The sequence below is a fragment of the Drosophila mojavensis genome, unplaced genomic scaffold, assembly GCF_018153725.1.
Source record: "Drosophila mojavensis isolate 15081-1352.22 unplaced genomic scaffold, ASM1815372v1 contig_136, whole genome shotgun sequence".
Lineage (NCBI taxonomy): Eukaryota > Metazoa > Arthropoda > Insecta > Diptera > Drosophilidae > Drosophila > Drosophila mojavensis.
Window position 1 is genome coordinate 25,581,364 of NW_025318667.1, and position 11,214 is coordinate 25,592,577.

The 11,214-nt window shown below is 46.7% G+C and overlaps 5 protein-coding genes across 5 annotated transcripts; 3 read left to right on the plus strand and 2 right to left on the minus strand.

Annotated features, from left to right (window-relative positions):
• Positions 1–183: 183 nt before the first annotated feature.
• LOC6584697 (protein RFT1 homolog) lies at positions 184–2,441 on the plus strand. The gene is made up of 4 exons (XM_002010305.4): positions 184–370; positions 449–663; positions 771–2,040; positions 2,103–2,441. The coding sequence occupies exons 1-4, from the start codon at positions 311–313 to the stop codon at positions 2,238–2,240; spliced, it is 1,683 nt and encodes a 560-aa protein (XP_002010341.1). The 5' UTR covers positions 184–310; the 3' UTR covers positions 2,241–2,441.
• Positions 2,442–2,743: 302 nt separating this feature from the next.
• LOC6584698 (type-2 histone deacetylase 2) lies at positions 2,744–5,203 on the plus strand. Its single transcript, XM_002010306.4, has 3 exons — positions 2,744–3,020; positions 3,080–3,503; positions 3,577–5,203. The coding sequence occupies exons 1-3, from the start codon at positions 2,841–2,843 to the stop codon at positions 4,584–4,586; spliced, it is 1,614 nt and encodes a 537-aa protein (XP_002010342.1). The 5' UTR covers positions 2,744–2,840; the 3' UTR covers positions 4,587–5,203.
• Positions 5,204–5,388: 185 nt separating this feature from the next.
• LOC6584699 (UDP-N-acetylglucosamine transporter) lies at positions 5,389–7,684 on the minus strand. Its single transcript, XM_002010307.4, has 3 exons — positions 7,364–7,684; positions 7,155–7,274; positions 5,389–6,769 (listed from the first exon to the last, which is right to left on the minus strand). Exons 1-3 carry the CDS (start codon positions 7,374–7,376, stop codon positions 5,814–5,816), a joined length of 1,089 nt encoding a protein of 362 aa, XP_002010343.1. The 5' UTR covers positions 7,377–7,684; the 3' UTR covers positions 5,389–5,813.
• A 90-nt stretch (positions 7,685–7,774) lies between these two features.
• LOC6584700 (translation initiation factor eIF-2B subunit beta) lies at positions 7,775–9,510 on the plus strand. The gene is made up of 5 exons (XM_002010308.4): positions 7,775–7,955; positions 8,023–8,109; positions 8,174–8,630; positions 8,844–9,229; positions 9,298–9,510. Exons 1-5 carry the CDS (start codon positions 7,900–7,902, stop codon positions 9,368–9,370), a joined length of 1,059 nt encoding a protein of 352 aa, XP_002010344.1. The 5' UTR covers positions 7,775–7,899; the 3' UTR covers positions 9,371–9,510.
• On the minus strand, positions 9,502–10,662 carry LOC6584701 (phosphoglycolate phosphatase 2). Its single transcript, XM_002010309.4, has 2 exons — positions 10,093–10,662; positions 9,502–10,026 (listed from the first exon to the last, which is right to left on the minus strand). The coding sequence occupies exons 1-2, from the start codon at positions 10,477–10,479 to the stop codon at positions 9,502–9,504; spliced, it is 912 nt and encodes a 303-aa protein (XP_002010345.1). The 5' UTR covers positions 10,480–10,662.
• Positions 10,663–11,214: the final 552 nt, after the last annotated feature.

Sequence of the window (11,214 nt, forward strand, 5' to 3'; positions counted from 1 at the left end):
AAGATATTTTAAAATTTTTTTGCATTTCCTGATTTTAACTATTGCCAACTGCTCAAATTTCAATTTGAATTTAACGTGCCGACGTTGCCACCTGCTGCACTAAATGACGATTTGTGCTCATTTCGAACAGCTGTTCTTCTTCGACAACAACTGTTTTGTTATCGACTATTTTTATTTTTGGATGTTATGGTATCGATTTTTGGGCACCTGGATGGATTTATTGTTGTTATTTTTTGTTGGCACTTGATTTGATTTGATCTAGCTTTGCGCTATGATATAGCAGTTTATTTTCATTAACTAAGACCTTCTAATGGCGCGAAATGTGCTACAGAGCAGCCTACTGGGCGCTGGCTTCAGTATCATCTTTCAGGTGAGACAAACCGCCACGTAAATGTAATACGTGTGAGTCAGATTTCGGCGAAATTCGTAATTGGTCGTTATCTTACAGATACTGTGCCGCATCCTTACGTTCGGCATCAACGCCTATATTGTGCGCAATGTAGGTCGCGAGGTGTTGGGCATTATGAACGTGCGCCTGCTGCTGCTCGAGAGCACGCTGCTCTTCTTGTCTCGCGAGGCCATCAACCGGGCCGCGCTGAGCGCCAACTCGCAGCAGCGAGAGAAGTGCTCGTGGGCACAGTTGATCAATCAGATGTGGCTTACGTAAGTGCGTGCCAGATCAGTCACAAATCCCATTCATCCTGCCACATGTCCAATACTCTCTCTCTCCCTTGCTCGCTCGCTCGCTATGTATGCTCCATCCCGTCTAGCGTACCTATTTGCGCAGCTCTATGCGTCCCCTGTCTCTACATTTGGCTGCACTGGCTCTCGGCAGTGGATGCACCCTATAGCGCACAGTATGAGTTCGCTTGTTATGCGGTGGCGCTGTCCTGCGTCCTGGAGCTGGTCGCCGAATCGACGGTATTTGTGGCTCAAGTCTTTTGCTTTGTCAAGCTGAAAATTGTGCTCAATACTCTGCACATTTTGGTACGCTCGGCCATCTTCTTGTGGATTGTCACGGGCGATCGAAGCGCGGCCATCAATGCCTTTGCCATCGCCCAGCTGTCCAGCGCCCTCACCATTGTCCTGGGTCAATATGGATTCTTCCTGTTCTACATTAACCGATTCAACGACTTCAAACTGCGACAGCAAACGCGCAAGAGCAAAGCTGTCCAGGCTCCAAACTCCTGGGAGCGTTCGCTCTTTGATCATATGGACGATTTTCCATTCACCAAGCTGTCACAGCTGCTCCCAGGCGTGCTGAGCTGCTCTGGCGGCGAGCCATGGCTCAACAGGGAGCTGCAGACGCTGACGCTCAGCTTTGTGAAGCAGGGCGTGCTCAAGCAGATCCTCACCGAGGGCGAAAAGTACGTAATGTCTGTGTCGCCGGTGCTCAGCTTTGGGGAGCAGGCCACCTACGACGTGGTGAACAACCTGGGCAGCATGGCGGCCCGCTTCATATTCCGGCCCATCGAGGACAGCGCCTACTTCTACTTCACGCAAACTATCGCCCGAGACACACGGCTCAGCAAGCAGCCGCCGGAGCGGGTGCGCCAAGCGAGCAGCGTGCTCAACAACCTGCTGCTGGGCGTCAGCTCAATCGGGCTGCTGGCTTTCACCTTTGGCCAGAGTTACTCGCACACGCTCCTGCTGCTGTATGGCGGCGAGGACTTCGTTGCCGGCGGTCTGCCTCAGCGCCTGCTGCAGTGGCACTGCTTGGCCATCTATCTTCTGTCCGTGAATGGCATCAGCGAGGGCTACATGTTCGCGACCAACACCAGCCGGGACATTGACAAGTACAACTACCTAATGGCCATATTCTCGATCAGCTTCCTGGTGCTCTCGTACATCCTGACGGGCATATTCGGCCCGGTCGGCTTCATCTTTGCCAACTGCATCAATATGCTGGGCCGCATCTTGTATAGCACACGGTACATATGGCATCAGTATCAGCCACTCGGCCTGAATCCGCTCCAGGGCCTCTGGCCGGGCAAACTTTTTGGTGGCACGCTCGTGCTAGCTGGCCTAGCTTGCTACTGGGTGAGCTCCACTGCTATTGATTGCATAGACTCCATATAATAATATAATAAATCTCCTCTTAGTATCGCAATGCTGTCTTCAGCACGCATATGGGCATTGGCCTGGCCGCTGGAGTCCTCTGCTTGGTCGCCTGGGCTCTGGCGCATCGGGATCTGATGCTGTTGGGCTGGAAGTATGGACGTCGCATCAAGATTGAATAATGCGGAGGGCCAAAGTAGTTTCTTTTCTCTATGTTGCTGCAGTTACTTGAGCTCTACTTCCTAACCTGAGGCACAACTTACGCTTCTATGCATCGCACATCATCTTGGATATACTACGTAAATACTTAACTATTTATACAATATACATATATATATTTATATACAGTTGAAAGTAAAATAAATTCTAGTTTAGTTATTGTATGTTTAAAACGGTTTAATTGCCTAGTTATGTTCAATTTTCGCTAAAAAACTGTTAATTACGCATAAAAAGACAACGAAATAAATGAAACTATGCCAAAAATGTAAAAGAAAAAAATCTAACGGCTTCTCATTTTACATATACACATGTATATGCATGCATGTAGATACATAGTGTTAGAAACGTTAAATAAATGCGAAAAAATTTAGTTGCGTGCCTCGCACATTTTGAAATTCGTATTCTGTGGCAACAACAACCACAAGTAAAAATCAAACCGATGCATACTCATTGTGCGGTATCGATAATTTATCGGATTGTACGTTAAACAAGCGACGAGCGCGCATTGCAGCGGAGGTAAAAATTTAGTTTGGTTGGGTTTTAAAATATTAAATAAGCTCAATATGAAGCGTGGAAAGGATGAGGACAAAGATGATGCTGCACTTGTTAACAACAGCAACAACAACAATAGTAATTCCAAAACTAACAAGGAATCGCCAAACATCGGCAGCAACAGCACCGATGCCAATAGCAGCGGCAACAACAACACGCCCTGCACAGTCCGCACTACGGGCCGCGTGAAGGTATTGTAAATGGTGGCAAGGCGTGCAGTTCATTTGTAAATTTCACGCATATTTTACAGAAACCAAAGCTGGTTTATGATCCCTCTGATAATTATGTATCACGCGGATCGCGCCACTCGTTGCCTGCGGCGGCATCGTCGTCGCAATCGCAGCCATCTCAGGCAACACCAGCCAATGCAAATGCATTGCAACAGCAGCCCACGGTGTCGCAATCGCCGGCCTCCTCGCAGTCCCAGTCCCAGTCGGAGACTCAACCGCAGGCGCAATCCTCGGCATCTCAATCAAAGCCAGCTAATCAGCAGGCAGCGCTTGCTGCCGAGCGGCCATCCACTTCAGCTGCCAAGGAGGATGCCAAGGAGACGGTGCCCACCGTGGAACAGCAGCGCAACTTTGATACATGCATGAAGTGCGGCAAGAGCGAGGCAAAGCGTGGCTCCGGCTACAAAAGCAACTTTCTCACCTGCAAGTCATGCGCCTTGAAATGTAAGTCGATTTTTAACTGAATTCTATCAACAATTACTCACTGCTCCTGTTGCTGCTTGTTGTCGCTTCACAGGGCATTTCACTTGCTTGCCGGTAACATTTGAAGTTCTTACAAATGCACGTAAGAAGTTCAAGTGCGAGAAGTGTCGCCGCTGTTTCACTTGCATGAGCAACAAGGCCAAGGACAAGGTCAAGGAGATGATTATGTGCAGCATCTGCGCCAATGCCTATCACTTGGATTGCCACTGGCCGGCGATCATGCGCAACAAGTTGAACGACCCGAAGTGGAAGTGCGACACTTGCTGCCCCAACTACAATCCGTATAACGGTGAGGCAGATGAGGCTACCAAAATCCAACCGAAATCTCCGCCGCGCAAGTCGAAAGCTGGGCGCAAGAAGCGGGCCACTTCTGATCCAGCTGCTGCAGCTGTCGCTGCCAAGAAGGCGGCTTTGCAGCAAAGCCACAATAAGAATGAAAACACTGAGAATTCAAAGCCCATCATCATCAGCAACAATAATAACAACAACAACAACAACAGCAACAATATTAAGAACAACAACGACAACAACACCAAGAAGCCGTCGACCATTGTATCCCAGGCTCCCGACAACGACGATGTCGTCCAGGTCATCTCAAAGGATGAGATCGATGTAGTTAACGGCATCATTGACTTGGCACCGCTGACAAATTACTCGCCAGACACTTCGCTCCCCACTCTGACCTTTGTGGTCTCGCAGGAAGATAAAGAAAACGATGATAGCGTGGAAATTATTGAGGACGTAGAGGACATTGTAGTAGTATCTACATCGGTGTCTCCGCCCATAGACGAGCAGATTTTCGCAACGGAGACTGTGCAGACCTGGAGCATTGACGATGTGGTGGACTATGTCGAGAAGTTCTATCCGCGAGAAGCTGAAGTCTTTAGGACCCAGGAAATCGATGGCGCCGCCTTGATGGTGCTGTCGCGCCAGGACGTCATCGATCGCTTCGGCTTAAAGCTGGGCCCAGCACTGCGCATATACGAGCTGGTCCTTAACTTGCAGACATCGATGGACGACGTTAGCATTGGCTGGTGTGATTAGCCATCGGCTCGTCGTTCTTCCTCAACTTTTTTGGCTACTTTTTACTAGATACATCATAGTTTCTTCATATTTTTTACTCTGTTATGTGCACGCTCCGTGGATGAAAACTCTGTGTAAGTTCGTTAGTTTAGGATCACTGGAAGATCGACGAAGACCCATTTAATTTCCTCATTTCATGTTACTCACTCATATGTATATTTTACTCAAATAACAAAACCCTATATGTATATATGTATATATATATATATACATATATCATAAGTAGAAACGTACTCAAGCTTTACTGAAGAAAAGCTTCTCATTGTATACACCAATCGATGTATATATATACTATATAGAGATCTATATATAGATCTTTTCATGAAGTCATATTTTAAAAATTTACGTTAGCTATTTTTACATTTATCACTAAGATATTTTCTTGAATTTTTTCTAAAAATAAAGAAACTTTGCCAAACCCTTTTCATCCTATGCACCAATGGATGTATATATACTATATATAATAAGAGATATTTTCATGAAGTCAGTTATTTTTACATATATCATTAAGTTTTTTCTTTATTTTTTATAAAAATAAAGAAACTCTTGGCCAAAACTTGAACTTTCATTGGCTTTACCTTTTTAATGCTATACACCAATCGATGTATATATTCTATATATAATAAGAGATCTATTCATGAAGTTTTTTTTAAATTATTTGTAAATTTAAAAATAAGTTGTTTTTTTTTTTATAATAATAAAGAAACGCTTAACCGAATCCTGAATGCATTCCATTTTCTTTTAGCACAAAGATAAATAAAAATGTTCTTGAAAATATACAATATACATGTATATATATTTTATTGTTGCTTTTTGAATTTGTTTAACATATATAACTTAACTGCCGGCTAAAGAACTATATATATAAATACGTAATGTTAGCCCGAGCGTCTTATACCAGACCAATGGGACTTAATATAAATGTACATATATACATATACACCTGGTATGTATATGAGGCTATTCGGGAATGCGTAAGGCTTCCGCTTAAAATATCAAAAGCAGTTCGAATATCAAATTGAAGTACAAATACAATAATCACGTGGACCTCGCAGCCCAAAATAAGAAGGAAATAAAATACAACAAATACTGGTGGCAAAGGAAAAGAAAGATTACGTTGCCCTGGGTTAGGATTAGAGATGGGGGATTAGTTTAGATGCAGGGTCGAGAGCTAGCTTGTGCATTGGCTCAGACTCGTGGCAGTAGCTTCTCCTCGTCACCAGCGCCGGGATCAGAGTGGGAGATGGGCTTGGCATTGGCCCGGGATGGATCGTAGCCGTAGAGGAATATCGAGGCAATCACCAGCATGGCGCCGGCAGTAAACTGCAGCGTCAGATTGAAGTTGAATATGTAGATGGAGGCGATGCAGGAGATGATGATCGCTAGCGAGGTGGCGAATCCCTTAAGTATATTGTCCGCATACTTAACCACGACGGCTACGATCAGGCCGCCGCCTGCCTGCAGCAGCACCAGGTACCACACGAAGACATCGTAGCCGTGGAAGAAGCCAAAGTTGTAGATGCGACTGGCGTCGTTGACGAAGCACGTCAGTAGCCCAAACGGAATGCTCAGCAGGCTGAGCTGAACGTTGCGCATCCACACGGAGATCTCGGCGCCCTTCAGTATCTTCTCAAAGTAGATGCCCGCGAAGCCCGACAGGAAACAGGCGCCCAGTGCCGCCCACAGGCCCAGCATTCGGTTCTGTGCTGGTGCCTCGGCGGATGTCAGAGTCGCGCTGGCAGCCGTTGAAATGGCGTTGGCAGTGGCACCGCTGACGCCGCTGCCGCCATCCGTTTGGGCCAGCTGCACCAGCACAATGCCCAGGACGAGCAGCACCAGAGCGCCCCACTGCGTGTTGAATAGCTTGCGGCGCAGTATGACCACGGCGAACATGGCGGTGGTGAGGATCTTCAGCTGGTATGTCACTTGGTAGGTGGCCGCATCCAAGTGCGAGGCGGACACGTACAGCAGATTGTTCTGCACAATGTAAACCAGCGAGGGTACGCACACCTTGAGCGTGTCCACCGGATTGGCAATGATCGTCCTGTGCAGCGAGCGCACAAATCTCTGGGCATCCTTGCCCTCCTCGTTGAAGACCAGCACCAGGCAGGTGATCAGCTTGACAAACTCCGACATGAGCACAGCTGCAAGCAGAGAAGTTACATGGTCATATCGTGGAACAGAACAGCCAGCCACACAAATCAGTTGAAGCGATGTGAAACTATGCACACACATACGCATTGACTGACACACAGACACACACACACACATACACACATGCTACACTAAGTACACTCGCGCACAGGAAGTAAAACATAACATTAACTGCTTATCAGCTGGGGGCACCAATCTTTCGTCATTGTAGTTGCCTCTAATTGAAAAACGAACCTTTTGCGATCCCATTAAAACAACGTAACTTATGTATATGCGCGCGTGCGTATATGTATGTATGTATGTGTGTGTGTGTGTGTGTGGATATTTGCCAACAGCGCATCTGCTTACGTCGCCTCTTCTGATGGACTCTCTCACCTGTGGAACTAAGAAATATGTCGCCCGGCCGAGTGCGCGCATAGCGCATGCTGAGGCCCAAGATCGCATTTTGTAAGGTCAATGTGAGCAGGCTCACATACTTGAGTGTGTTGGCGTTAACTGCAATAGAGGAAAGCAACATTTTAGCTTTAATGGTTGACCATTACTAATATTTACAACAGCGACAAGAAAAAACAATAGCCACTCACCGTGTATGTTCATTTTGCGCTTAGCGTCTGGTTTGATATCAGAGCCGGCAAAGCGTGAGTTTAGGCCAAAATAGTTTGAGTCAAAAACAAAACCGAAAACAAAACAAAAATGAAAAAGAATAAATAAATAAAGGGAAACACCTGTTTCGGTGATCAACAATTGCTGCGTTGACAGTACGCGCTGCCCGCCTGCCGTGCGCGTTGTGTCTTCAACGATTGTTCGGCTATGAAGAAGACACGGACACGTAAACAAGCTTTCAGCTCATATTGCGTCCAGTTTTATCGTGTTTTGTTGTTTTTGCCTTTTTTTTTTTTTTTGCTGCTGTTCAACAAAATGCTTTCGATATCGATAACAATAGCTCCAACAGTTGACCGAGTATCGAGTATTGAGTACAAGTTCAACACGAGCTGATTTACAAGTTCAGGCATCGATTGCATCTTGTACAATTATTGTTGTTGTTGTTGAACGAACGTTGTCCGTGCAATTTGTTATTTTCTCTTATTTTTGCAATTACAACATAGAACAGATTGCCAAAATGCGCGAACAGCCGTTAAAAGAGGTTACACAACTGATACATGCCATTAAAATGGGGTAAGACACGTACAGAATGCAATGCATGCCATTACGCAGAGCTAAACAGCTGAAATCGTATTTACAGTTTGGTGGAAGGTTCCTACAGCATTACCAACAAAACGCTAGACATCTTTAAATACATTATTATGAGCAAGAGCTGGGATAGCGCCGAGTGAGTTGCCTTTGAGCTCATTATTGTTGTCTACATTGATTAAACTCTTTGTCTACGTTCACAGCGCGCTCATGCAAATTGTTCGCGCCCAGTCACGAATCCTGCAAGCGGCTCTGCCCCAGGAGACCGTCACCTCGAATATAGCACGGCGCATACTGAAACTGACGCGCGAGGAGTTCGAACTGCTGCAGGCCAAGGTGCAGCATTTCGCCGACGACTCACAAGCTTCCCTATCGCTGCACAAGCTGGTCACGCAGACCAGCGAAAGCTGTGTCAGTGTGGACTATTCGGTGCCGCAGCAGGGATTACGCGAGGCGCTGCTGGATCATTTGCAAGAGGTCGAGACTGAACTGGAGACTAGCTCGGAAAACATCAGTGTGCAAGCCGAGGAGCACATACACTCCTCAGAGATAATACTTACGCTTGGACATTCGCGCAGCGTCGAAAACTTTCTGAAGCGGGCCATCAAGAAGCGACAGTTTCTGACAATAATCGTAGCCGAGTGCGCGCCAGCCTGTCGGGTGAGTCACTCTTACAACAGGCTCTCATTAGCTCCGGGATGATACCGTTTGCAACGCCAGAGGTCATAATCGGCTAACATCTGTTACTTTTCCAACCGCAATTTAGCTTTGACTATTCGGTTGATTACACACACATGTATAGAAGTCTATAAATAACTTTCGGTGTCCTTGGCGAGTCCTTGTTTAATGCGTGCCGTCTCTGTCTATCCGCAGGGCCACAATTTAGCTGCGACCTTAGCGCAGGAGAAGAATGTGGAGATTATTGTAATACCGGACGCATCCATATTTGCCATGATGTCGCGCATCAACAAGGTCATCATTGGCACACACAGTGTCCTGGCCAATGGCGGCCTGCGGGCTGCCTGCGGAGCCAACACAGTTGCTCTGGCGGCCAAACACTACTCGGTGCCGGTGATTGTGCTGGCGCCCATGTACAAGCTGTCGCCATTACACCTGTGCGAGCAGGATGCGTTCAATATGGTCGGCTGTGCCGAGGACGTCATTGCGTATGACTCGATGCCGGCTCGCGACGCCAAGGTCTACAGTCCCATGTTCGATTATGTGGCACCCGAGCTGGTCACGCTCTTCATATCGAATGCGTGAGTGGCCAATTACCCGAGCTACGCTTCAATCAGCTTCCAATACTCATTCTATTTTTACTCTTTAGTGGCGGTCATGCTCCCTCCTATGTCTACCGATTGCTCTCCGAGCTCTACCACCCCGACGACCTGGAGCTGTGAAACTCTGACCGAACTCTTTAGCCGATTGTACATTATATGTATATATTTGTAACGCAATGGACCTGGCCAACAACAATAACAAGACTACAGCAACGATAAATAAAGTAATAATAACTGTGCGCAATTCGCGTCTACTGCAAGTTCTTGAACAACTCTATGAAATCGGCCAGGCTGTCGGCATAGTAGTCGGGCTGTGCTTCTGGCGGCGCCGCGTCCATGTCCGCCTTGGTCAGGATGCCCGAGAGCACGAGCAGGGACTGGAAGCCACAGGACTTGCCGAACTGCACATCCTGCACGAGCATATCGCCAATGAAAATGCATCGCTCTGGCGCTTGGATGTTGTACATCTCCTTCAGCAGATCGCCCAGTAGGGGCGACGGCTTGCCCAGGAAGATTGCGTCGCGATCCGTGTAGTGTCTGACGTGCTGCAAGAAGTCGTAGAAGCCCGGAACCTTAAGATTCTCGGTCAGTGGCATTATAACATCGCTGCCGCCGGCAATCAGCTCGCAGTTCTTGTTCAGCTGCAGGTGGCGAATCGCTTTGGCGAGCTCCACATAGGACATATCCAGATGTATGTCGAATAGGACGGCTTCCACAGGTTTCTCAATGGCCAGATGCTCGACCAGTGTGGCTGACGTCAAGTGCTCCTTGATTTGCTGCAGTTTGCATATGATTTCATTCTAGAGCTCGACTTTATTTTTGGAACAACTCCAAGAACTCACCAGCGACTCATACTCGATTCCATGCTTACGCAACGTCTCGTTGGCCTCCAGCGACATGAGCGAGTAGACGCGTTTGCCGGGCTTGTGCTTGTGCAGATAGCGCACAATACTCTTAACCGGATGCACTATGTCATCGTGTTGCACATTCTTTGCTCCAATGTAGTCGAATTTGTCCATGTACTGACCGTCGGTGCGGAAACTATTGTTCGACACGAACTTAACCGATTTGCCGGCACTCTTGAGGGCATTTATTGCCTCGCCGGTGCCCGGTATCCAGCCGTGAAGCAGCCAGACGACGCCATCGCAGTCGCTGATTACCATATCGAAGGAGTCAATGAAGCTGCGCTGCTCCTCGACGCTAAGGTCGAGTATGTGCCGGGGTGCCATTACGATTAGAACTGTTGGTAACGAAACTGTGGACGCAACTGACCGGGCGGCTCTGCCCGTTATAACTGCTTGTCGCTTGAAATCGGTCGAAAGTGGTGGTGGATGCTGTTGCGCGCGCACGCCAATTAGCAGTTATACTGAATGTCAAGGCACTCGTTTAACCTTCAACGTCACATTGAAACTTCAACTGTTGCTTGAACTGACTTGATTTTGCTCTGGCTGCTAATATGTATTCCATATAAATATATGTATATCTTTATATTTGTATACACATGTATCTACTTATCTTATGATTTATCTATTATAAAAGATAAGATCCCTGTACATCATTTAAAAATATTTCCATTTGTTTCCGCCTACAAACACGCAGCGCATGATCGCAGCTGCCAGCGTGTCTACATATGCATATACAACGTTTAAATTTTTATTTTATTGTCATTGCGCTCATAAAGATAGCGCGCACCTTTGCTAGCGTTGCCAGATGCTAAAATAAATTTACTTTGGACAGCCATTTGAAGTTAGATAACAGTGTGACCGTACTCGATCACATTTTGCCATTTCAAAAGAATCGCTTTTGAAATTTATTGTAAATTATTTGCATACATGTATTAAATTGTGCTATTTAAGTGGAAGCATATTTTGAAAAGGTCTCAATTAAGTGGTCTTTACGCATGAGCTAAGCAGACAGACAATTCTCTCAGTTAAAATGCGCAACGCAGCTGCTTAATGATTGAA

What these genes read in the sequence shown, in the direction of transcription:
- LOC6584697 (XM_002010305.4), top strand. Translation starts at nt 311, where the DNA reads ATGGCGCGAAATGTGCTACAGAGCAGCCTACTGGGCGCTGGCTTCAGT. An exon ending in GCTTCAGTATCATCTTTCAG is followed by an intron (nt 371 to 448) that starts GTGAGACAAACC and finishes GTTATCTTACAG; the next exon opens with ATACTGTGCCGCATCCTTAC. An exon ending in CTGGCCTAGCTTGCTACTGG is followed by an intron (nt 2,041 to 2,102) that starts GTGAGCTCCACT and finishes ATCTCCTCTTAG; the next exon opens with TATCGCAATGCTGTCTTCAG.
- LOC6584698 (XM_002010306.4), top strand. Translation starts at nt 2,841, where the DNA reads ATGAAGCGTGGAAAGGATGAGGACAAAGATGATGCTGCACTTGTTAAC. An exon ending in GCACTACGGGCCGCGTGAAG is followed by an intron (nt 3,021 to 3,079) that starts GTATTGTAAATG and finishes CATATTTTACAG; the next exon opens with AAACCAAAGCTGGTTTATGA. An exon ending in CAAGTCATGCGCCTTGAAAT is followed by an intron (nt 3,504 to 3,576) that starts GTAAGTCGATTT and finishes GTCGCTTCACAG; the next exon opens with GGCATTTCACTTGCTTGCCG.
- LOC6584699 (XM_002010307.4), bottom strand. An exon ending in CATATTTCTTAGTTCCACAG is followed by an intron (nt 6,770 to 7,154) that starts GTGAGAGAGTCC and finishes CTCTGCTTGCAG; the next exon opens with CTGTGCTCATGTCGGAGTTT.
- LOC6584700 (XM_002010308.4), top strand. Translation starts at nt 7,900, where the DNA reads ATGCGCGAACAGCCGTTAAAAGAGGTTACACAACTGATACATGCCATT. An exon ending in AAGAGCTGGGATAGCGCCGA is followed by an intron (nt 8,110 to 8,173) that starts GTGAGTTGCCTT and finishes CTACGTTCACAG; the next exon opens with CGCGCTCATGCAAATTGTTC. An exon ending in AGTGCGCGCCAGCCTGTCGG is followed by an intron (nt 8,631 to 8,843) that starts GTGAGTCACTCT and finishes GTCTATCCGCAG; the next exon opens with GGCCACAATTTAGCTGCGAC.
- LOC6584701 (XM_002010309.4), bottom strand. Translation starts at nt 10,479, where the DNA reads ATGGCACCCCGGCACATACTCGACCTTAGCGTCGAGGAGCAGCGCAGC. An exon ending in GAATCGAGTATGAGTCGCTG is followed by an intron (nt 10,027 to 10,092) that starts GTGAGTTCTTGG and finishes TGCAAACTGCAG; the next exon opens with CAAATCAAGGAGCACTTGAC.